The sequence below is a fragment of the Ananas comosus genome, linkage group 3 (genome assembly GCF_001540865.1).
Source record: "Ananas comosus cultivar F153 linkage group 3, ASM154086v1, whole genome shotgun sequence".
Taxonomy (NCBI): Eukaryota; Viridiplantae; Streptophyta; class Magnoliopsida; order Poales; family Bromeliaceae; genus Ananas; species Ananas comosus.
In genome coordinates, this window is record NC_033623.1 from 13833735 (window position 1) to 13857768 (window position 24034).

General features: G+C 37.3%; 3 protein-coding genes across 7 annotated transcripts; 2 read left to right on the forward strand and 1 right to left on the reverse strand.

Annotated features, from left to right (window-relative positions):
- Positions 2597–11537, reverse strand: LOC109707848 (ubiquitin domain-containing protein DSK2a-like). The gene is made up of 10 exons (XM_020229374.1): positions 11445–11537; positions 10157–10263; positions 9065–9282; positions 5808–6533; positions 4839–5236; positions 4651–4764; positions 4512–4570; positions 4059–4087; positions 3136–3225; positions 2597–3047 (listed from the first exon to the last, which is right to left on the reverse strand). The coding sequence occupies exons 1-10, from the start codon at positions 11535–11537 to the stop codon at positions 2902–2904; spliced, it is 1980 nt and encodes a 659-aa protein (XP_020084963.1). The 3' UTR covers positions 2597–2901.
- Positions 11413–15990, forward strand: LOC109707032. Its single transcript, XM_020228079.1, has 14 exons — positions 11413–11616; positions 11726–11804; positions 12325–12435; positions 12913–13010; positions 13118–13201; positions 13304–13440; positions 13575–13647; positions 13745–13790; positions 13903–14012; positions 14100–14207; positions 14317–14376; positions 14704–14765; positions 14847–15162; positions 15316–15990. The coding sequence occupies exons 1-14, from the start codon at positions 11536–11538 to the stop codon at positions 15574–15576; spliced, it is 1626 nt and encodes a 541-aa protein (XP_020083668.1). The 5' UTR covers positions 11413–11535; the 3' UTR covers positions 15577–15990.
- Positions 19466–23886, forward strand: LOC109707595 (cyclin-B2-1-like). 5 transcript variants are annotated; one of them, XM_020228990.1, is made up of 14 exons: positions 19466–19773; positions 19950–20020; positions 20134–20224; positions 20337–20393; positions 20472–20517; positions 20644–20707; positions 20741–20808; positions 20904–21044; positions 21915–22004; positions 22109–22330; positions 22660–22758; positions 22856–23034; positions 23201–23287; positions 23391–23886. In XM_020228990.1, the coding sequence occupies exons 2-14, from the start codon at positions 19960–19962 to the stop codon at positions 23533–23535; spliced, it is 1350 nt and encodes a 449-aa protein (XP_020084579.1). In that variant the 5' UTR covers positions 19466–19773; positions 19950–19959; the 3' UTR covers positions 23536–23886. The 5 variants fall into 5 exon arrangements, with proteins under 5 accessions (XP_020084579.1, XP_020084578.1, XP_020084583.1 ...); XM_020228989.1 differs by having other exon boundaries at positions 20644–20808; XM_020228993.1 differs by lacking the exon at positions 23201–23287 and having other exon boundaries at positions 19470–19773; positions 20644–20808.

Below are 24034 nucleotides of genomic sequence, written 5' to 3' on the forward strand. Positions count from 1 at the left end.
GATAGGAAATATTTTTCAAAAGGAGACTAGATAAGAAATATTTTTTTGTAGAGAGGCTAGATAGGTAAATAGATTGAAAAAATCATGATAGCGAAAAAAAGATACTGATGGTATAAAAAAATAAAGAATAAAAAACGAAGAAAAATATTTTTTCTAAAAAAAATAAAAAAATTATAGAAAAAAAAGAAAATGATTAAATTGCACTGTTTCAGAAAAACGTTGCACTGTTTTAAATGAAAGTTATACTTTTGAGATACAAATTACATTTTTTGAAAAAAAAAAAAAAAAGTTGCACAGACAAATTTTACACTCTTTGGGTGATGTAATCTCCTCCTCCTCCTCCTCCTCCTTCCCCTCTCTTTCCTCGTGCTTTTTTCTTGTGCCCATCTTCTTTTCGCCCTCTACCTTTATCAGAGCAGATCTGCCACCTACCAAATCCACTTTTGGGGCCCTCCTCACCCGTCTAGCCGCTCACTTCTCCGGCGTCGCCACGCCCTCCTTTGTCTCCACTGTGTGCGTTGTCGTCCTTGGGTGGGCGCCGTGGGCCACATGCCCTCTTCCTTGCCGGCGAGCTTTTCGGCGGCGAGAATTGCTTTCTTTTCAGTGTCAGCGGCGGCAGAGGGGACGGCAAGTTCTCGGAAGTGGGTTCGGTGGGCGGCAGATCTGTTGCGGTGGAGGTGGAGGTGGAGGTGGAGGTGGAGAGCGAAGAGGAGATGGGTGCAAAAAAAAAAAGCATGATGAAGCTGAGGGAAAGGAGGAGGAGGTAGTAGAGGAGAAACGGCGTAATTTTCATCCAAAAAATATAACTTTAATCCAAAGAGTGCAACTTTTTTCTCAATAAGTGTAATTTTTATTTCAAAAAGTAAAACATTCGTCTAAAATAATAAAATATTTTTCTGAAATAATACAACTTTATTTTAATAGTACAATTTTATTTTTTTTCTTTTTCTTTTTGGTTCTTCACCTTTTTTTGTAGAAAACAAATATTTTTCTTCACTCTCTTTATTTATTATTATTTTTTTATATCATCTCTATCTTTTTTTTGCTATCGCGATTTGTCCTTCACCTTCTACCACGGCCGCCACCTTCACCAAAAGTGTTTCTTGAAGAAGCACGGGCACGTCTTCATCCTCATCCTCACGAGTGATAACGAGTACTGCCCCAACCACGATCTCATCGCCTCTGTCCGCTCCACTCTTACCCATGTTTGCTCCGAGTCCTCTTCGGCACCAATATTGGTGCCTGCGTCGGTAAAGACGGAGGAAGAGGATGCGGTATTGCTTTCATTACTATTGCAGTGGACTGCAAAGGCAGTGGAGGAGAGTTGGAGTGAAAAAATAAAAAGGAACAAGAATAGAAAAAAGAAGAGAGGAAAATGAGTAAAAATATTTGATCCGTTTTTAAAAAATCGGTCTGAATTTGCAAAATTTAAAAAGTTGACCTACTTTTACAAAATCTGAAAATTAGTAGATATTATTTATGCAAATTGGCCATGTAATTATTATTGCACTCAGATATTTTAGAATTGACAAAAATTTATTTGAATTTTAGTAAAAAAAAGTATAAATAAAAAAAAAAAGAAGGCTAGAGAGAAGAGAGGCCTTTGGACGAGTGCAGTATATATTTTATATCTGGTCTAGAGAGGAATGTAGATGTTTCAATTCGCACAATCAGAAAAAGAAAAAAAAAAAAAAAAAAGTAGAAAAAAGAATTTCTCCTAACGCATAATATGCCGTGACTATACTGGCTACCGACGGGCCGCGATACGAGGATCGCAATAATACCACGCATAATATGTGTTTTAAAGGCCCCATTTTTTTTCCCGTCCTCATAAAGCTGATTTGGTTTCTTCTGGCGAGTTATAAATTAGTAAATTGATCACCAAATTAATAGGAACAAAGAGAGAAAAAAAGAAAAAAAAGAAAAAAAAGAATCTTTCTTTTGGAAGAGAGAGCGAAATCACACTGCATGGCTCCTTGTGTACAGTAGGATAATCTTTGCATGCTCAACCACTCGTTATTTCTTCTTGGCCGGTACAGAATTTTCCTGAGCATGTTTATTGGCAAGTTGATAAACGTACACAGGTCTGTTGAAGAATATTATGAAATTAAGTACAGATAACCGACCTTTTTATCAAACCTCCTCAACAAAAGGCTCCCAAACTGTGAAGCAGATATTTGGGTCCAAAAATCACATTTCACCTACCCGCAGCAACAAAAGCTTCAAAGCTCATGTCATATTACAGCTTCCTAGACACCAAACAAGCACGCATTTTCAATTACAGCATCGATGGCTTTTAAGGCCCCATTTTGCCTCCCTTACCAGGAGAAAATGCCTATACTTTCTCTTTTTCCAAAATAATGCGAATTTGTTGAGTACAAAGGCAGTTCCAGAAACCAAGCCTCCATGGAAGTATTCGACTACTATTTTTGTATGATAAAGTTCCTTTTCTCCTTTTTTTTTTTCTTTTCTTTTCTTTTTTTTTTTTTCATTTTTTTGAGGGAGAAAAGGTTACAGCCTCTGATTCAGCGACAAAGGGAATGATTATCACGCTAAACAACAACAACAACAACAACAACAACAACAACAACAAAAATGCAGAAATCAAACTTGGTGCACATATAAAAACGGAGGACTTTAATATATGTATATACAACACCATAGTATAAATAAAAAACAAACATCGAAACTAAAAGGCACAAGAAAACCTCCACTATAGAAGTTCAAGTCTCTTCGACCAATCTCTCTATTTTTATTCCATGGGGGGAACAGAAGATGCATCTGTGATAAGACATCTTGGGAGCTATAAGAACGGCAAAACAGGGCTATCTTTGCACGCCGGAATGAAGGCTATCATAATATAGGAAAGGAAGACATGACCAATTCTTAAATATATATCTACTAACCGAGATTCCCTAGGAGCCGCTCAACTGCAGCATGTACATTACCAGAAGTAGCGGTCAGGGCTCGGATGTTCTCCTGAGTGTCCACGAAACCCATTTCCTGAAGCTGAGACAGCTGCGTCGCATAAAGCTCCTCTGGGGGCACTGAACAAATCATAATGCTTGTAAGTAGACAATAGAAGAAATATGATCATCCAAAAATGTAAGTACTTAGGGATGTGAGAGTGCCAACCGTTGGACGTATTAGGAACATTGAGACCTTCAGCCCCAAATGCATTAAACATGTTCATCAAGAATTCCATGCTAGAGTTTAATTGTGTGCCTGCATGACAAAAAAAAAAATGCACGTCTAGATAGGGAATAAAACTATATTGAGGAGAAAGATGAAGGAAAAGCAGATAGACTTCCTAATCACAACGCAAGTTCCGCTTAAGGCTATCGCAGAGAATATCGTAGCACACACCAAATTCTACAGCAAGTATTCATTGTAGTGACAAAGAAAGGAGAAGCATAACAGCATATGTATTGCAGATGAATAAAGAGCAAGACTGAAAAAAAAAAAAAAAAAAAAAAAAAAAAGGCTATTAAAAAAAAGAAGAAATAACGTGAACAGAAAAATAAAGCCCCAAACAGTGTGTAGCACACAAGTTGCTTAGCCTGGATACAATTTGCCTTGAAAATCCGATTTAACTTCAATTTATATTCCGCTCTAGGTATATCCATTGCATTTGGACCTATTTCAATCAAATTAGACAACTATTCCGCAATAAAAATTATTAGATACGACTCATCATACTGATGAAAAATAAAACAGGTCTCCCACATGTTGAGTTCAAATGGAGTTCTCTTAAGAAACCTATAACTCTCATTTATTCTCATTAATTGTGTGGTATTTTATTCAAGTCAGTAGTCAAATGATAGCAACAAAAAATTGGAGAACATTAAAAGAATTCCTACGAATTAGAAAATACAATACTGAGATACTTGGTCTAGCCCCAATGACAATTCATAGTTCCTAAGTAGGCTCAAATGCACAATCTGACAAATGTGTCGACATCAAAATCATTGAGTTTGTAAACATCATAAAGCCCAATAAAATGCCAAGAGAAAAGTAGATAATATTCCAAATAACAAACCAAAGTCAACAAATATTACCTGTTCCACCACCACTCTGGTTCTGTTCCCTGAAACAAACAGTAGTATCAGGTTTATCGCCCAAGAACAGCAATAAATAAATAACAGTGCGAATATGTAAATTAATATGTCACATTATCAGTAATACAAAAATCAAATGAATGAAAATAAAACTTTTTTTTTTACTATGTTAAGTAACATAGCTCCCAAAAAAAAAAAAGAAAAATGAAGGCGCTATTTTTGAACTCGTTGAGAAAATACAAACATATATAAAAGACTAGAGAGCAGGATATAAGTGAAGAAATTGAAGACAGAAGTTCGACATGGAACAACCAAAAAAAGTGGAAGGGTAATAATAGCCTGCCGCATGTGGGAAACATGGTTTTGATTTTACCTAAGAAATCACATTTAAATACAATATGCTGAAAAAGAGGGTACAACATCAAAGTAATTAGATGACACGTGATCACTTACTGGCTTGATTGCTGCCGCCCAAGCTGAGTAAAAAATGATTGTTGAAAGGACAGCATTTGCTGCAAGAAAAAGTTCATAAGTTCCTATCCAAGGCCCACATGTAAAATACCTAATATTATTCTATCAGATTAAAGGGTACCTGCAAGGTCTCAGGAGACATAAGTTGACGAAGAAATTCCGGATTCTGAAACATCTCTCTTAATTCAGTGCTAGAATCTAAAATGTTCCGCATATTGGGACTCATGCTAATAAGCTGGCAAAAATCATCAATTCACAGAATAAGAAACCTAAAATTATGGTTTCAACATATACGATAACTGCACCTACCCGGTTCAAAGCTTGTGGGTCAGTGAGGATATTCTGCATCATCTGCAACATAGCGGGATTTTGCCGGTTCATAGCTTGTGGGTCAGTGAGGATATTCTGCATCATCTGCAACATAGCGGGATTTTGCCGGTTCATAGCTTGTGGGTCAGTGAGGATATTCTGCATCATCTGCAACATAGCGGGATTTTGCCGGTTCATAGCTTGTGGGTCAGTGAGGATATTCTGCATCATCTGCAACATAGCGGGATTTTGTATAGCCTGACTAAGAAGAGATGAGTCCATACCACCGGTCATACTTTCCAAGTTGGGTAAACCGAGCCCTCCTAAACCTGCAGCTCCGGTCGCCCTCGCCCCACCAGCAGGACTCGGCCTGGTGCTCCCCGGCTGTGCTCCTCCGGCTGTTGAATTAACCTCTTAAGTGTTTTGGGAAAAGAAAAGGCAGAGACGGCAGAACAAAATGGAAGCTAGAATACAAACTTGGTATGGGTAATTCCAAGGAACCATAAACGAATGATATATTTGTGTAAAGTGAGATTCAGATGACTAGGGAAAAGATGAGAACAGGGAATATATCCCATATGTTACCTTATTCAATCAATCCATTGAAAATAAATGGAGAAATCAGGGTTTAAAGAAATTTACAAAAACAAGAAAGTTCCATGGTTCGTTTCAAATAATGGATCTTGCGAAGAAACTACCATTTATTCAAATATTGCTTAGCACATTTGTTCATTCTCCACTGGTGCAGATCTCATACCTTTCTCTTCAATTTGCTTAAAGCAAAGTACCAGAAAAGCCAACCCCCCCGTGTAACAACCAGGATTCGGGGAATCGACCAGTCTAGGCACCCCTTTCTACACCCCCCAGGTTGTTGGGGGCACAAAAAAAGAACTCAACTATAAATAAATATTTCAGCAATTAAATTAGGATTTGTGGTTTAGTATTTTGAAGTGGGTACATATAACTTACCATTTGTGCTCCAAGGATTGGGAAGTGGGTTAGTATTTGGAGCCGGAGACCCAGTAGTAGCTTCTGTGTTATTAGCAGGATGGTTTGCTGATTGATCCCTGGTTTGGGTTGCCCCCTGATTCCCCAAAAGAGCTGCAAATGGATTTGAACCTATATCACCTTCCCCAGCCATTGTCGTTGCATTCAGGAAAGGCTCCTGAACAGTCTCATACATACGCCTCAGCATGTTGAATCCTTCTGGAGAAGATTCAATGTTGCTCATAGCCCTGTCTGTGTTCCGCATCATCTCCCTCATGAGCTCGGGATTCCTCGCTGCTTCCAGAGTCTGCCGGAGGGTGGTTGGATCATTGAGGATGTGAGCAAGATCAGGGTTGCGGTCGATGATCTCGCGCATTTGAGGATTATTCATGATTATGTTGCGCATGATATCAGGATTGTTCAGAAGGCTCTGTATAATGGGGGTGTTCATTATTTCCCTCATCATGTTGGGGTTCTGTGTTAGTTGCTGCTGCATCTGTTCTAAGTCGGGAAATCCGCTCCCAAATAGGCCCGACGCCCCAGTACCGGACATCCCACCAAGGCCAGGAAATAATGAGCCGCTGCCGCCACCTGGCGGACTACTGTTTGGAGTTCTTGAAGCTCCCTGGTTCGTTGTAGTAGTTGGAGCTGGTGTGCTTGAAGGCGCAGCACCACGAACTAAGTGAATAGTATGATCCGACTCCACACCTACCATTATAAAAGGACAGGGAAAGATCAAAAAGCAGAAGCCATCAACACAAAAGATTATACCGCTAACACAATCAGTTCGTAAGTGCTGCATGTGTGCCCGAACATGTTCACTATGTCAATTAATACGCCCTAGGTCATAAGCAAGCCGAACTTGAACAAGGCTGAACATGTTCAAATTGAACGTCTACAGTAAATCAGAGCTCTACCTCACACATTTGATTTTGCACCAAACCTAATGAACAAGTTGATTAGTATCGCCTTCACCTTATCTTGCGAGTCTTTTATAGCCATATAGTTTGACCTCAGCTTTTTCATCGCTAGGTATTACATGCTTCTTGAGATATATATCACTCCAGAATGAGCTGTCTGTACGCTGCTTATAAGGCCGCATATGTGCATGTAGGCTAAGTAGTCCCTTAGCCCTAGACAAAGAATTTGCAGGGATCAAACATGATCTATATTTATTTATACCTAAAAGTTAGCCTTTGTCCCTGGTTTTTTTTTTAAAAAAAAAAAACCAAACCTGTCCAAGAGGAGCTGCTCTATATAGGGAATAACTGATGAATGTCCAAATTTAGCAATTAGCAAGCAAAATTAGTAATAGATGGCTCAAGGGTCATATGGAGTTCTAATTAGGCAATGACAAAAAAACATAGGCCAAGCAACAAATATACCAGCTTAGATATCATGGTAAGAATCAGACTCACGTGACTTGTGACATGAACTTACAATTACAAGGAGCACACTGTTCTGACACCACATTAGCCCAACAACTTCAAATTGCAATCCCGGTAAACAACCAAGGGAGATACTTTCCATTAAAAAAATATATAACAATCACATACTTTCTATTAAAAAAATATAACAAAAAAAGTAATGGTAAGAGATGAGCAGATTCGAATCTCAAGTTTGCCATCAATAACAAACTTAAAGATCCTAATTCGAAAAAATACTATAGAACATGAAGATATTAGATAAGAGGAAATATTACTGAGTATAAAATAGAAAGTTATCTGCAACAGTAAGCTCCTTAAAATGTGCATGGTAATGGGATCAGAGAAAAAGATACGGAAGAACTTACAAGACGGAAGAACTACAATAGCAATGAAATTTTACATAATAAAGACACTACTTAGGAGCTTGCAGTTACTAAGCTCTATTATGTTTCATATATAACAACAAACATTTCGATCAAGTTGAAAACCGAAACAAACTGTTAATGATGGACCATTCCAGACCTTACAAAACTCCTCGGAATAGATGCTTCTAACATTTTTCCACTTTCTATCAGTGAGGATGCCAGTTTGTCAACTCAAGCAATCAAATTACATACATATATCATTTAGCAAATGTACTTGAAAAAAGAAATGTCCATCAGTAGAATAACAGATATTGCCAATTATCCCACTAAGATGATTGAACAAACAACAAGTTCTTAACTTGAGAATGATAAGTCTAAGTCAAAGTCCAAGCCCAATCATTCTGAAGGAGGTGGGGGGAGCCCCTCGTACTTTCCGAAACTTATACATACAAGCACTAGACGACAGCCTAGTAATCTTTTCCTTCTTAATGGCGCCTCCAGTCGGCTAGTTTGAGATTGATAGGTCTAGCTTACGGTGGCGGGGGAGTCCCTCGTATTTTCCGGAACTTACACGTACACGCACTAAACGACAGACTTGCAGCCTTTTCCTTCTTCATGGCCCCCCTAGCCAGTTAATTTAATTGTTTTAGTTTTCTTTGAGATGCATGCCAACTTTGCATCACTTGCTATTGTTTTCACAAAAACCAAAAAGACAACCGGATTGAAAACTCTTATTTCAAACACATTGTGATATTCCCATGCTAGAACATTAGTCCATAATTATGCTCAGATTTATGAACTATGACTGCAATAAATACTACTCATCTAGTAGTCTAGTCTCCTAATAATATGTAAGTTATGCAATTTCCAGATATAACTGGGGAGTTAACTCCATGAACTCCAATTATCTGTGAGAAGCAAGCAGTCATATTCATTGAAAAGTTAACTATAATGAGATATGTTGAATAAGATCTACACAAAAGTATAGAAAAAAATTATGGAGGAAAAATAGCAGCTAAACACGGGATAATAGGGTATCATAATCTACAAGTCAATATTGGAATTTTATCTTTCATGCATTAAATAAAAATATTGTTTGCAGTAACTTGAATTTCCAGATATTCTTGCTAGTTCAGGATCTAGTAGGTTCTTTCAAAATGGATCAACAATCAGGAGGATTGAGCATTACGAAAATCACATGCTTCTTACATCTTACATCTGCAATTATTCCCAAAGTTCACGAAGGTGGGCCCCTGGCCAAGAACACGGCTATATCAATAGATCAATAGGCTCTTTTGCCAAATTTTTTCACTCATCAAACCAATGAGACCAAATCAGAGCAAGTGTTGGCTTCTTTAAGAGAGCACATCATGTAGAAAAACAGATCAAACATCAAAATTAACGGAGATTTCACAATAGCTGATGGGGAACGAGAGAAAGCGCGCACCGTAGCTAGCTAGGGTTTGATCGTCCTTCAAGATCCGGCCCTTGTAGATCAGGCGCTGCTGCTCCGCGGGCACGTCGCAGCTCCCGGCGACGACGCCCTTGAAGGCGCCGACGGTGGCCTCGAGATCCACCTGGACCGAGAACTTCGACCCGTTGGAGCACCGTATGTGGACGGTGACCGCCGCCGCCGCCGCGCCCTCGCCCCCGGCGCCTCCGATGCTTCGAGAAGGTCGTATTAAATCGCCCTTAACTTGTTTGGAAAGGGAGAGAGGAAAGGGATCGCGAGGGTTGGGACTTGGGAGCGGGGCGAGATGCTTTCGTTCGCCAAGCAAGAACGATTAAAAGAATAATAACGGCGAGCGCACGGCGAAATCCAATCCAAAGACCATCTCCACGACTCCTCTTCGGAGGAGATCGACACCGTCCGTTTTTGGTGGCCCCAGATACAAAGTCGGTGCGTGCGAGTTGATCTTGGGCTTTTTCTGTTGCCCTTGAATTTATCCAGCCAGGTAATAATAATAATAATAATAATAATAATAATGCTAATTAATTAAAGGCCCCCAAACGAGGGGCCCATGAGAGTTAAAAAAAATAAAATGAAACAGTCCGCATAAGATTATTTTGCGGGACACAAATCGGACCGTTGGTTGACGAGTTACAACGTAATCGAACGTCGGTGATGCGTTTGTCGATGTACGATGATGTTCATGCGATGCGACTTTGCGAGATAGGCCTGTTTTTTTTTTTACTTCGCGATAAAGTATTCGAGCTAATGGTGGAAGTGGGCCGAGGCGTAATGGGGCGAGCTTTGTAGACCCAAGATACAAATTTGGGCTATGTTTAGGGTTTTAAAATTTGTGCCCAAGTATTTGTTCCACGATTTATGCTATTATATTATTTGATTAATAATTTTTTATATTATTTTTTATATATTATAGCGCATATTATTTACATATTTGAATATTAATTTTTTATATTATTTTTTATATATTATAGTGCATATTATTTACATATTTGTATAGTAATATTTATATAGAATTTGCCTTCATAAATAGGCGTAAATAAGGCTTGGGAACTGGATTTGGGCATGGACCATTCGCCACTTTTGTGAAGCCCACCAAACTTGCTTGGACCAGGTTTTGAGACTGAGGTGCCCAATTCGAACCCCGCCTGTTTCCACCCTATGGTATTGAGCCTCATCTGAAAATTAAATATCATATACAAAAACAAATAGAAAAATTTGTATCATACTTTTTTATCGCATGTAACGTAATCTCTGTAATTCTAAATGGAGATTAAAACTTAGTTTGGTATTGAGTTCTATCTAACGCTAAAGTATATAGGGATATACTTCTGTGTTCTCCGGTGGGACCGTAGAAAATATATCGTAACCGACTCATCGCGATATGCAGAACGTAATATTATGTACGAAAATAAATAAAGTATTTTTCCAACGTACTTTCTCACTGTACATAACGGAATCTTTCTGTAATCCCAAACGAAGCCTAATTTGACTCTCTACGACGTGTAGAAACTTAGAATATTTTTAGAAACGAAAAAATCATTATAATAACTTGTGTTCCCATTCATAAGCTATACTGTACAACAATGAATAAATCCAAATTTCTACAGATGCTTTAACTATAACCCCATCTCTATTTATTTATTTAAATAAATAAGATACAATTATTTAAAAATGAATCGAATAAGTAATTTAGAAAAATAATTTTCAAAAGTTTCTGATATTTTATGGTTCTTTCACTCGCTAATTGCTGATATTTTTCTTAGTCATTCAGATTCACTGGTAATTTATAATAATAATATGAGGAAATTATGTTTTAATTGAAATTTTGACAGTTGAAACACAACTGCAAAAAAAGAAATATAAAAGTATGAACAAATAATAGTAGAAAGTAAAAAAGAACAAAAATCATTACCAAAAAATCTTTTAGGTGAAATGTTAAGTACATCACCCCAGCTATGTGCAATCAATAAAATAATTCTTTTGAGAGAAAAGTACAATTTTTATATAAATCATGATGAGAAGGATGAATGGGAGGTAATTTTAATTAGTTTTTAGGTTATAAATGTAGGATGTATCACGGGAGTTCGGTTACTCTATTTTTTATGAGTATAATTTTTTTTTTATACTCATAAATTTTCGACCACAAATTTTTTTTTTTCATAATTTTTATTTATTAGATTATACTATTAAACTAATTACTTACTCAATCATATGGTACCAGTATCATCCAAACTGTCAATCTCTTTATTATCCAATTTGCATAAAAAGGTATTACTTAGAAATTTCCGCCTTTTACAGTTATCTTTTTCGCTTAAAAAGCTTGTTTGGGTTTAAGCGAGCGCCGCGCGACACGCACACGCACAAGCACACGGCTCTCTTGTTCCTGTAAACAATGGGCGAAGCGGCGCAGGTTTGAGTGCTCATAAGATGACCTTCTCGCGACGCTCATGGCGATAAGCGGGCGCAACGATCCTCTTCTCTCTACCGCACTTTTCCGTCGCCTCCGATTCGTTCTCTCTCAACTCCAGGTCCGTTCCCGCCCTCCGCTCTCCGTGTTCCGTGTTCCGTCTCTCTCTCTTTATTCCGATCTCTCTGTGGCATTTCGTCGAACAACTCACCGGTGTGGTAACCACGCAGAGGTGGAGCCACACATCGGCGGGAGAGAACGAGAGCGCTACTCTCAGGGACTCGGGTTCGAATCTCCCACCGAAGAAGGGTAAAGTTTCTTCATTCCTGAAGCTTTTGGTTGAGAAGGTTTCGTTGAATTAGGAATATTTGATTTCATTTTGATGAACGATCTCTGTGTTTGATTTACATGCTGAGTGTTTTAATTTGTACATGAAGAAGTTTTCGAGATCTATGAAACAAATTACGATGACGCGCGTAAAATTCCTTATGCCATACAAAGTAGATTAGAACAGAGGCAAATTGTATTGTTTGGTTCATTTGGATTTAGTGCCACATTACATCATCATAGGGCAAAATTTGTATGACCTTTGGATGCACACTGAGGTTTTATTTGCTTATATTGAATGTGATTATTAACCTCCGGAAATAGATTGCATAATTTATGTTAATCACGTATGAGTATATAGAAAGTGTGTTAGTGTTAATGAGGCGGAGAAACTAAGATTAAAAGAATCTGAATATTATGTTGCGTACTTGCATTGCAACTTTCACTTTCTCATCACAACTCTAGATATGATTGTAAGTTGCTTAACATCTCTGAATTTTAGGTCCTTTCGATCCTTCAACTTGGAGGACTATGGATTCAAGGACTGTTGGTATTAACAAGTCGGCAATATCTTCTTCCACTTGGACAGTTTTGAAAGTTCTTCAAAAAAAAGGTGCATAAAATTTCCCTTTATATTTTTCTTTTCCAGGACTACTTTAATTAATATTTCCGCTTGGCCTATGCGGTTGATGATATTAAGTAACTTGAGGAGTAGAAGCTAGCTATGTTGCATAATTTGAGAAATGTTACTTTGTTTCTACAACATTTTTACCGTATAGTCCATGTTGTTAACTAAATGTTTTCTTTAACTTGTTGATGGTTCGTCGGTGCTTCGGTATATGCTTATCCTGGTTTTTTATCTGTCATGCACTGGCTAAACATATGCAGTTAGTATTAATACTTGTCAACAATACTTTTCAGTCTTTCAGATGAAAAAGAAGAAAAAGCACCTTATTTTTTTTAAAAAAAATACCAGATTGAACTTGGTATTTCTTTAGCTGATTTAGAGTAAACTGTAAATAGATCCTTGCGTTGTTTTTTCCTGCTATTTGATAAGGGTGCAATTTTTTTTGACAATTATTCTACGCAGGTTTCGAAGCCTATCTTGTTGGTGGATGTGTAAGGGACTTGCTTTTAAAGAGAACACCAAAGGATTTTGATGTGATCACCACTGCTAGTCTTAAACAGGTTCCAAATTCCACACTTATCTATACATCCATTTGGAGACATTTTTGGGAAATGTTTCTGACTAGTGAATATTCATTGTTATTGACATGATACTGCTACCATTGCAGATTAGGAAACAATTTCATCATTGTAGAGTTATAGGACGTCGCTTCCCAATATGCCAGGTTCAAGTTTTAGGCTCCATAATTGAGGTTTATCTAATTTGGCAACTATGCTTATTGGATCAGATTTCCTTCTGCTTTTGTTGTATGATAACCGACCTTGATTCAGTTACTACTTTCTCTTGGCACTAGGTTTCAAGCTTTAGCACCATCAATAAGAGCAACAAAGAAAGGCAACAAGTTGTTTTATCTGAAATATCAGATAATTGTGATGAGAAAGACATTCTTCGCTGGAAGAATTGTATGGAACGAGATTTTACTATTAATGGGTAAATTTCTGATGTGCTGGATCGTTTTCAATGGAAAGTTCAGAGATGCTTAGTTCATTTGTTGCACTTCCTTTTATTTCCTTTTAGTTGGGATTCAGCTGACCTATTCTAATATCATCTCTTTTGGGCAACAGTCTGTTCTTTGATCCCTTTGATTCTACCATCTATGATTATGTGAATGGAATAAGGGACATAAAGGCATCAAAGGTACCTGTTTATGCATGTTATTGTTATATCTTCCTGCATTTAGCAGTCACTATACAAATGCTTTGCCGCTATTTTGATTGTGAACTTGTATAAGCAGGTGTGCACTGTAATTCCAGCTCATATATCATTCAAAGAAGATTGTGGTAGGAATTCATTCCATGCAACTGCTTTCATAGTTGTCGTTCTTAATGGTTCAGACCAAGGTGATAGTTAATATGCCTTTTGACCAAGGTCTTATTATTAAATCAATCACAGCTAGAATTTTGCGTGGCTTGAGAATTGTTGCTCGCCTTGGTTTTCGATTTTCTAAGGAAACTGCAACTGCAATACGGGATCTTTCTTCATCCGTAATAACCCTCGAGAAGGTATTTGCAGTTTTGGCACATGTGAGCATGCCCGTCATCTTTATCCTGTTTGTCCTAACAAATGTATTTTTGTTCCTTGCTGTTTAGTCAAGGCTGCTGATGGAACTAAACTTTATGCTGGCTTATGGAGCAGCTGAATCCTCTATATATTTGCTTCAGAAATATCAACTCCTTCAGGTGTTGCTCCCTTTTCATGTAAGTATGCTCTGCTAGTTTCTTTGTGTTAGTCATTTTGATTGTAGTTGCTTGAAGCCTTGAAGCTTTCTCTCATAATTGTTCTACTAAAATCTGAGTTGAACTTCAGGGCGCATACCTGGCACATCAGACCGAAGACAAATCCACTGAAAGGACTAATATGCTCATGGTGAGAAGCTAATTCTTGTGAATATGTTGGTGATTATGCCGGTCCTTCTCTTCTAATTTGTGGCTTCTTTAAGTAAAAAAAAATCAGTTATATCCTGTTGGTTGCCTGCAATTCTGCAGTGTACTGGTAATAATGACATTACTTTTATCTTACTAAATTGATGACCATTTGCTGAAGCTGGCATGATTACTAACAATATATGTTGCTTATAGATTGTCGTTTCTTGTATTTCACTTTGATTCCTAATTTCCTATACTTCTTCTTTATAATTGTGGTCAACATATTTATAATGGCTATCTGATTCTGTGAATTTTTTACATTCTACAGAAGTTATTTTCAAATGTTGATAAACTATTTGCTGCTGACCGTCCATGTGACTGCACCTTATGGTGAGGAACTGTATATTAATCATTGTCAATTTGCAATTCTATCACTTATTGACTGATCAAAACTTTCAATGCCTTGAACAGGCTAGGACTGTTGGCCTTTCATCTGACGCTGGTAAATCACCCTCAAGATGCTCCCGTAGTTTGGGCTTTTGCCTCTATTATGTATTATGGAAGATGGACTAGAGCCATAGAGTTTGTAAGACAAAATGTTCAGTGTGCGGTTCAGTTTGTTCCTGAAATTCTACTGCCGGCTGAAACCAAGTCTGACGAGCTACTTCTAGAAGAAACATCACATTTTGCATCTTTGGTTAAGTCTTCTGTTGATGCTTTTACCTGCATAGACGCTCTTCAGAAGTCATTGGCTAGATATCCAGAGTCTTCTCCATGTTTAGGACTGGTAAGTATATATAATCTCTGTTAAATCTCAGCTCATAACTACTGTTTTCTAAAGACCTTAACTATTCCTCTTTACAATGCTGCTATGGTTTTCTTTGATATTTTCAGTCTCTTTTTCACTCCCGTGGAACACACATAATATTTAGAATTGCAGGTCATTGTGTCTGAGAAGATGGGAAAAAGTGTGTCCAAACTTTTTGATGGGCTGGAGACTGATATAACATCTTATGGTAAGAAAAGAGAAACATATGACATTAACTACGCTCTGCTCAAAAAGGGGGATCCTGATGAAACCAGATTTGCTATGGGAAAAATCATTATGGATACAATGAATGATGGGCTAAGTAACAGAGAAACTAGTAGTGGAATTTCCACGCATAGAGGCCATGTTCCACTGTCTTCATTATTTAAGTAGAGAAGATCTCACATATTTGGGGAAATTTCTGGAGCTAGTTTGGGCTTTGCTAAGGGGTGTTGAGATTAACTTGCAGAAGTTAGAGAAGGTCGGGATTAACCGTGCTTGCTCTCGAATATCATTCATCACCAGTTTTCAAGTAAGTTAGAGATTGTGTGGAGCTGCTCATAGGTTTCGCGAGAAGCATCCGATTAAACTGCATTAATTGTAAGTTAATGCATAACATGTGAGGACTAACTGAAAGAGTAGTTTATTTAGTCGTACACTGAATTGCTAGTTATCAACATCTAGTATTCTGTATATCGTGTTGTAGCCTCACTTACAGCATTGAAGAATGTATAATCAAGATCCTGGCTAATCAAAATTCTTTGCAGTTGTATGACTAATAAACTCTTTAATTTTTCATTGTTCTAATTGATAGATACATTTGGAACACAACTTGTTTGAAGTTAAATTTAAGTGTACTCAAACTGTACTAATAAAGTATATTTTATATATATATATTATTTCAACAAGTTGTTACGATTTTTTATTTTTGGTGGAGGGAAGTAAGTGACATCATTATCATTGTGCTTAGTTGGCCAGCCTTATATGCTCCTGAAAAATAGCCACACGTGCATTTGATACAATTTAGGATGTAAAAAAATTCCTTTCAATCAATTTGCTCTCTTAGGATCTTAGGACTTCTTTTATTATTATTATTATTATTATTTTTCCAATCACGCAGATATCTCAGGATGTAGGATCATTTTCTTCCATGTAAGTTTTGCCGACCCTTCACTCTCGATTTAGAATTTACTCTTGAAGGATAACAATATTTATATTGCTACAATCTACATTTACAGGAAATTTCCAACTCCGTTTCTTTCCTTGTTTTCTTTCTAAAATTTATGAACTTCCTTCGCGCACGTTGTGCACCTCCATGGAAGAGCCAAACTTATGGATATCTCCAAATATACCCGAGAGAATTCACTAATTACACTTTTTAAGTTACTTTATGAGATACCCTTGCAAATTCGCACAAGTCACATATTAGTAAGCTCCATGATCCCTGAGGCATCACCCATTATCGCCTTTAAAAGCGTTAAGATCATCTTGTAAACCAAAGCACGGTACCCAATTCAAAACATGCCAGAATGCATTTAACCAGTCAGATTTCAAATCTTACAAAAATCAACTCAACAATCAAACTTTGTTTTTTTTTATTTTTATTTTTATTTTTATTTTCGCGCCCCTCCTTCAAGGCCCTGACTGTCTCACCCATGTAGCTTAATTCATATTGTCAATGAATGAAGCAGGTAGCGGGCCACCTTTTCTCAAAAAAAACAATCGAACTTTGGGGTACCTTATACAGTATCCATTGCCACGGCACATTTCTCATTAATTAATAATAACCCTCCAACATCAATTGGTACACCTCATCCTGGGACGTCCAACGTTAAGATCGTTCAAATCAAATCAAACCATGCTTACCCATCGGTCAAATTCTGGACAGAGCGCCAGTAAAGCAGGAGGGTCTTCACTTGCTATTATTATTTTACTCCTAATCAACTCCAAAGGACCAAAACCAAGGAGCATTTTTTTTTTTTAATTTTATTTTTACACTTGTGTGTACGTGGCTAGGAAATACCCAACACTTTCACCTTGGACCCAATTTAAAGATGGTGCTCCTAATTATTGGAGTCTAAGTCGTGGTCCTTCTTTTGAGTGCCAAGGGATTTATTTCAATTTATTTTATTTTATTTTATTTTATTTTAATTACTGTGAAGTTGTCTCAGCACTTTAAATTTCAGCTCCGGCAATCGCACTCTACCATCTGCCGGCTGTCAGAACGGATCAAAATTATGGTCCCGACCAAAAAAATTATTGCATGCATGCGGTGTATTTTTACACTTCATACACCATGGTTAATATCTCATTATATATATATATATAGAATTCGGCTACTATATACTCTTAGGAGTACGATCACCCTCATACTCATAAATCGTTTTCGATGATAGAGCTTTCGAATCGACGATCCATACCGTTAAATATTATCTAGAGCATTTAAAACTTTTAAAAATTAAATTTTATAATTTTTTGACATCATTTACCTTACGATCAAAAGCTCACAAAATTGACACTTTTTAACAGTCGGTATGAGATATTTGGTAGTTTAACGGTGTAAAAGAATCGGAATTGGTTGAATTTTTGATAGAAAATTTTATTCATTACCTAGAAAAAGATCGATAACTCTGATTTTAAATAGAAAGATCCGATCATCCATTTTTAGGATGTCATTCGATTTCGACCGTTCATTTTATACCCACTTGATGGATTTTATTATGATTTCGAAAAATTACGAAATTTATTTTTTAAAAGTTTCGAATACTCTATATCATATTTAACGGTGTGGATCGTCGATTCGAAAATCCCAACATCGAAAACAACTTATGAGTACAAAGGACTCTATACTCATAAAAGTATAGTAGCCATACTCTCTCTCTCTCTCTCTCTCTCTCTCTCTCTCTCTTTCTCTCTCTCTCTCTCTCTCTATATATATAGAGTCCAGCTACTATGTTATTAATAGCACGAAGCATTTGGTGCTACCAAGTTTTTCACCGTTAAATCTACCATTTTGATCATTTTCATCCGTTAGATCATATTATTCAACCAACCACCCACTCAACCCTAGGGGGCTCACATCATCCTAACCGCACATCTTTTAATCCAATGGCCAAAAACATGTATATATGTTGAAGAAATTCGCATGATATTTGATGATTTGTGCTTTAACGTTAATGTTTAGATGTTAGATGTGATTTATAATATTTTAAAAAATCTCTTGATATAAAATTTAAATATTTTATTATCTAGATATTACATAGCTTTAAAATCATTATTATAGAGACGTACATGTTTCCTTTTATGAAAAATAAAAAGTATTATTAATAGATTGATGTCTGCATTTTGTAAATGACATATCTCATCCAGTAGATATAGTGAAATTCAATTAGCAATACATGAATATTTAAAATTATCTAGCCCTTTATCTATTTCATGCGTAAGAAATAAATATTCTCAATTTATGACTAACATTTACATCTTTTAATTAATAAATTCTAATTTCAGAGATTGGAATTAAGAGGTGTGGTATATAACATCTTCATATGCTCTACGCTGCACGGAATAATAATTTCAAGTTCCAACTGGTGGAGCGATTGGTTAAAGAACGATTGGAATGAATCCAACTGTCATGTGTCGAGCAGAAAGATCACGAATAATCGTGAAAAAGTAATTAAAAGAAGTGAAAAACATTAACACAATAATAACACCCCCGTAATAAATAAATAATAATAACTACAAATATTAGATATATATATTCATAATGTATGACTCTAATATTTACATCTTTTAATTAATAAAATTCTAATTTTGAGAGATTGGAATTTAGGGGTGTGGTACATTGCATCTTCATATGCACCCGGTGCACGGAATACTAGTTGTACGTTCTGAGCGGTGGGCTATTAAAAGTACGGTAAGGATGAATTCAATTGCCACGTGTCAAGTAGAAAGGTCACGACTCTTCGTTGGAAAGTAATTAAAAGAAGTGGAAAACCTTTGATAATAATAATAACACACCCCAATAATAAATAAATAAATATTAATAACTACGAATATTTTAATAAATGGGGGAGTGGTGCGAGTACGAACTCAAAAATTTGAACGCACATGGTGTGGGGGAGTAACCGTTAGGAAACCACGCGGACCGAGTTGGCCCCACACACCTTTTCCAGCTGAGAGATCCAACGGCTACCATTCACTAGCCGTTGGATTTAAAATTCGTCGGAGTGAGATAAAATCACGAGGCGTGGGTGAAACAACGCATCTACGGACACAAACCCGATTTTCTCGCCCCTCCCTTTTTTCCTTCGTAAAAATCTCTCCTTTAAAAAAAAAAAAGAAAAGAAATTTCGGGGCGCTTGTTGTCTCTACTCTCTCTCTCTCTCTCTCTCTCTCTCCCAAATCCCGAAGAGGAGAGAGAGTGTGGGAGCGGGGTCGAGAGTGTGCGAGACGCAGAAGAGGACGTGATAAAACCCCGGTGAAGGGTCCTCCAAATGGGGATCGTCTTGCCCTAGCGCGCCCCCCTCGCTCGGTTTGATCGAATCCCGGAGGGGGATCTGAGGACGATCGCGTTGGAGCGAGAGCGCGAAGGTTCCGATTCGTTTCCTCATTGCTTCTTTTGATTTGGGATTTTGATCACGGAGCTTGATGGTGTTGAGATTTTGGGATTTGGATTTGGGGTTTGAGGGCTTTGGTGTGGTTTCTTGGATGGGTTCCTTTTATTTGGTGCGTGGAATCCTTGTGAATTGCGAGTTGTTTTGTGGCAGGTGATTGGAGATGGAAGGAGTTGATGAGAACAATCGGATTGTGACGAAACCCTCGATTTTTCGAGGCAATGGTTAGTGGGTTTTGGGTAATCAAAGCAAGAAGTTGCTAAGCATGAATCTTAAGCTCTAAAATTTTAATTGTTTTTTTCTAAATCTTTTTCCTTTCTTTTCTTGTTGATTGCAGAGATGGGGAATCGTAGAGCTTTGAGGGATATAAGAAATTTGATGGGAGCTCCCCCCTATCCCTGTGCGGTTAGCAAGAGGCCATTGTCAGAGTAATGTATCTTATCTTTTGATCTATCAATTGACCAAGAACTAATGTAGCTTTTGCTAGCTCTTACAATCCTTTTTTCTTGGGGGGTTCTTTTGTTTTGTTTTTTATTTTAGAAAGAATGGCATAGATGATCAGAAACCGACCTTCGCAGGCCGACGGCCCATGACAAGGTCAGGGACGAACTATTTCTCTGTTTCTCTTTCTTTAACTTTTTCCACAATTTTTGCTGATGGGTTTTCCTCTTTTAGGAGATTTGCTGCTTCTTTAGCAAGCAGATCACAGCATTCTCATCAGGTGATTCTTAGACCACAAAAAAAAAAAAGAAAAAAAGAGATTACCCGTTAACTCATCGCCTATTTGCTTTGAAAAGTGATCTACTTTTTCGGCTCTTCCGTTTAGTGGTTTTTGTATCTCGCGTAGGAAGCTAGTGAAACAAGTGAGGAGTACATCATTGGCCGGCACAAGAAACCCAATCTATCAACTTTAAATCCATGCAGTTCTGATACTTCTTTGGCTATAGAAGTGGATGATTATACAGCTGCTAATGACTTAACATTGCCAATGGTTGAGGAAATCGAAGAAATGGTTTGATTTTATTGACTGTTATTGCATTTCTTCGCAAGAAGCCTTTTAGTCTTGGGATGAATATGTCTTGCTTACTTTGCATTCTAATTTTATAGGGCAACTGTGATCTCAAGGAAGTTGAAATGGAGGATCTTGTTGAGGAGCCTATTCCTGATATTGACGGTTTTGACTCCAGTAATCCACTTGCGGCTGTTGATTATGTTGAGGAGATATACAGCTTCTACAAACGAACTGAGGTAGAGCTTGACTCTTCGGATTAGATCTTAACAAATTGAAGTTGGCAATAATGAAGTTATAATCCTAGATTAAGAATCCTAACTCTGATTCCAGTAAGCAACTGTCAAAGTAAATTAAAATCACCTCTGCTTTTGAGGCACATTGATGCAGAAAATTCCCAGAAAGAATTCAAATTGTACAAGGAATAGATGAAAAAGGATATAATATCTTGGTTTCAGGCAAAGAAGCCTTTTCACTCAAAGAACAGCTACGATGAGCAAATGATCATATGTCAACATGACATTGATGATAAATAGTCTCTATCAAGAGCAATCTAATTGGTGCAGAGTTAGTATTTTCTGACTGATACGGAGTATTCGTTAATTTGCTTACTATTAAATAAAACCAACTACTGTACATTCTTCAGTTGAACTTTAGAAGCAACCTATTGGCATAGTTGAAGTCCAATGTGACGTAACATGTCTATGTTAGGCATGTTAACTTCTAAGGCCGTCAATTTATTGATTAATTATAACTGTAATTGATGGTGCTTTCCAGTTTAATGTAAACAATCTTCAATTTGATCTTTTGTACGGATATCATCAGTAATGTGCATATCATAACCTCTTCTCTAGAAAGTATTTAGGAAGTATGCTAGAAGTATTCGTTTCTTGTATTATCTCATGAATAGGCAAAATAACTGAAGTATCGATGCACCTCTGTGGAGCAATTTAAAACAGTTTTGTATAACATATATCTAAAAAAGATTGCAACAACCAAAATTTAGTTCAGAAACATAGCCACCATTGATCTACTTAGTAACCAACCTCGAAATACAGAACACAATCAGAATTTTGATACACTTAATCAATAAGCTTAAACTCATGCAGGTTGCCGGCTGTGCCCACCTCGATTATATGTCCAATCAGTTTGACATTAATGAAAAGATGCGGGCTATTCTCATTGACTGGCTGATAGAGGTAAAGAAAACTTACTAACCTAGCTCATTTTCCACAAGCATATCTTCCCATTACTACTCCCGGTCATGGAACTTCTAAGTAGTTTGTATAATTTTCTTTGACAGGTGCATTACAAATTTGAGCTAATGGATGAGACTCTTTTTCTCACCGTCAATATTATAGACAGATTCTTATCAAGGCAGACAGTGATAAGGAAAAAGCTTCAGCTGGTGGGAGTTACAGCCATGCTTCTTGCTTGCAAGTATGAGGAAGTATCTGTTCCAGTTGTTGAGGATCTGATTCTAATTTCTGACCGAGCTTACACGAGGCATGAAGTCCTAGAAATGGTAATAACCTTGAAGACATACATATGTATATCCTGTAAGACCTTGTATATCCCGTAAGACCTTGTATGTGCTTCATATGGTTTATAACTTTTTGGTCTATAGGGTGCATAGACTGAAATTTCTCCTACACTTCTTTGCCAATATCAGTAATGTTCATATTAGAGTTTGCTTATGTGCAATGAAATCCAGAGTTTACGGACCTGAATTTTACAAACAGACCTAAATTTTAGAAATGAAAATTTCAGACTGAGTTGAATCTGCCACTAGAGCAATTCACCCAATTAAAAATCTTTCTACTTCATGCTGACTCTATGCATCTACTTGAGCAGGAAAGTTTGATGGTCAACACGTTGCAGTTCAACATGTCTGTGCCAACACCTTATGTTTTTATGAGAAGGTTCCTAAAAGCAGCTCAGTCGGATAGACAGGTAGACAGCATTTAGATGGCTTGTTGGTAAAGAAACAAATTTTCTATTAAATGGCTCTTTTCTGATTGACGTACGTATTCCTTATGAAATGAGTTAGCTGGAGCTTCTCTCCTTTTTCATCATCGAGCTTTGTTTGGTTGAATATCAAATGCTCAAGTACCGTCCCTCTTTGCTTGCTGCTGCGGCAATTTACACTGCTCAGTGCTCTCTCAAAGGGTTCAAGCTTTGGACAAGAATTAGTGAGCTACATACCAGCTATTCCGAGGAGCAGCTTCTGTGAGTTCTTACATGTTCCTTATATAAGTGCCATTTGGCCTAGCTTCTAGATTAACTTTCCTATTCCAGAAAAGCAGAAGCTTTTAGAAACAAGTGTCTCTTAACAAATAGGCTGGAGCAAAAGCTTTTGCTCCTGTGTAAGCTAATACAGGCTTTTGTCCTTCAGAAACAGAAGTTCCAAGTTGAAGCTACGGCTTCTGCTTCGAGGGGCTTTACTTAAACAGCACTTATGCAGAAACTTCGGGCTAAACAAGTCCTAATTTCTTTGCAGTCTCTATCGTCAGTGGTGATTTCGATCCATTTTGTTAAATTCGTGACTATGCGTTTGTTTTCTTTTCTTGACTTGTGTTGTGCAGCGAGTGCTCTAGATTGATGGTAGATTTTCATCGAAAAGCTGGAACTGGCAAGCTCACAGGGGTGCACAGGAAATACAGTACTTTCAAGTTTGGATGCGCGGCAAAATCTGAAGCAGCTCTTTTTCTGTTTGATTCAGGAATTTAAAACAGACTAATGGGAGTGACTTGAATCTATTTTTCCCTGGATAGATTCTAACTTAACATAAAGGAGGGGGCGTACATAATAAGTGATGCGGGAACTCTGAGGGCTGCAACAGAAGTTGTGGGAACTTGCAACTCAAGTTGCAGAAGTATGGTCAGTGTTTGTGGGTTGTCAATTTGGCTTGTTTTATCAGATGGATTTGTGTGTTTTTGACTTTTAACATTACATTTGCTTGTTAACATTGTTCTCGGAAGTCCATGTTTTCAGATTTATGTTGAAATTGTGTAAAGAAACTATTGCCAAAGTGAAAAAATAATAAATTTAAATGGCTTGCAGCGTCTTAATTGAAGAGAATCTTTGGCTTTCTTGCTGACCTTTCCCTTGATTCTTCCAAATTTGTGAAAAGTAAGTTTACTTTTAAGACTCTGATAACCATGGTAGTTGTGAATATCAGAGTGAATGTTGTTTGAAAGTTATATGATTGATTTTGAAGATACATTGG

Excerpts from the sequence above, each read along its gene's own strand:
- LOC109707032 (XM_020228079.1), top strand. The coding sequence starts at position 11,536 with ATGGCGATAAGCGGGCGCAACGATCCTCTTCTCTCTACCGCACTTTTC. Across the intron at positions 14,013-14,099 it reads CCGTAATAACCCTCGAGAAG|TCAAGGCTGCTGATGGAACT; the intron begins GTATTTGCAGTT and ends CTTGCTGTTTAG. Across the intron at positions 14,208-14,316 it reads AGGTGTTGCTCCCTTTTCAT|GGCGCATACCTGGCACATCA; the intron begins GTAAGTATGCTC and ends GTTGAACTTCAG.
- LOC109707848 (XM_020229374.1), bottom strand. The coding sequence starts at position 11,537 with ATGAGCGTCGCGAGAAGGTCATCTTATGAGCACTCAAACCTGCGCCGC. Across the intron at positions 6,534-9,064 it reads TCAAACCCTAGCTAGCTACG|GTGTGGAGTCGGATCATACT; the intron begins GTGCGCGCTTTC and ends TTATAATGGTAG. Across the intron at positions 5,237-5,807 it reads CAATCCTTGGAGCACAAATG|CCGGAGGAGCACAGCCGGGG; the intron begins GTAAGTTATATG and ends TTAATTCAACAG.
- LOC109707595 (XM_020228989.1), top strand. The coding sequence starts at position 19,960 with ATGGAAGGAGTTGATGAGAACAATCGGATTGTGACGAAACCCTCGATT. Across the intron at positions 21,045-21,914 it reads GCTTCTACAAACGAACTGAG|GTTGCCGGCTGTGCCCACCT; the intron begins GTAGAGCTTGAC and ends AAACTCATGCAG. Across the intron at positions 23,035-23,200 it reads TATTCCGAGGAGCAGCTTCT|AAACAGAAGTTCCAAGTTGA; the intron begins GTGAGTTCTTAC and ends TTTGTCCTTCAG.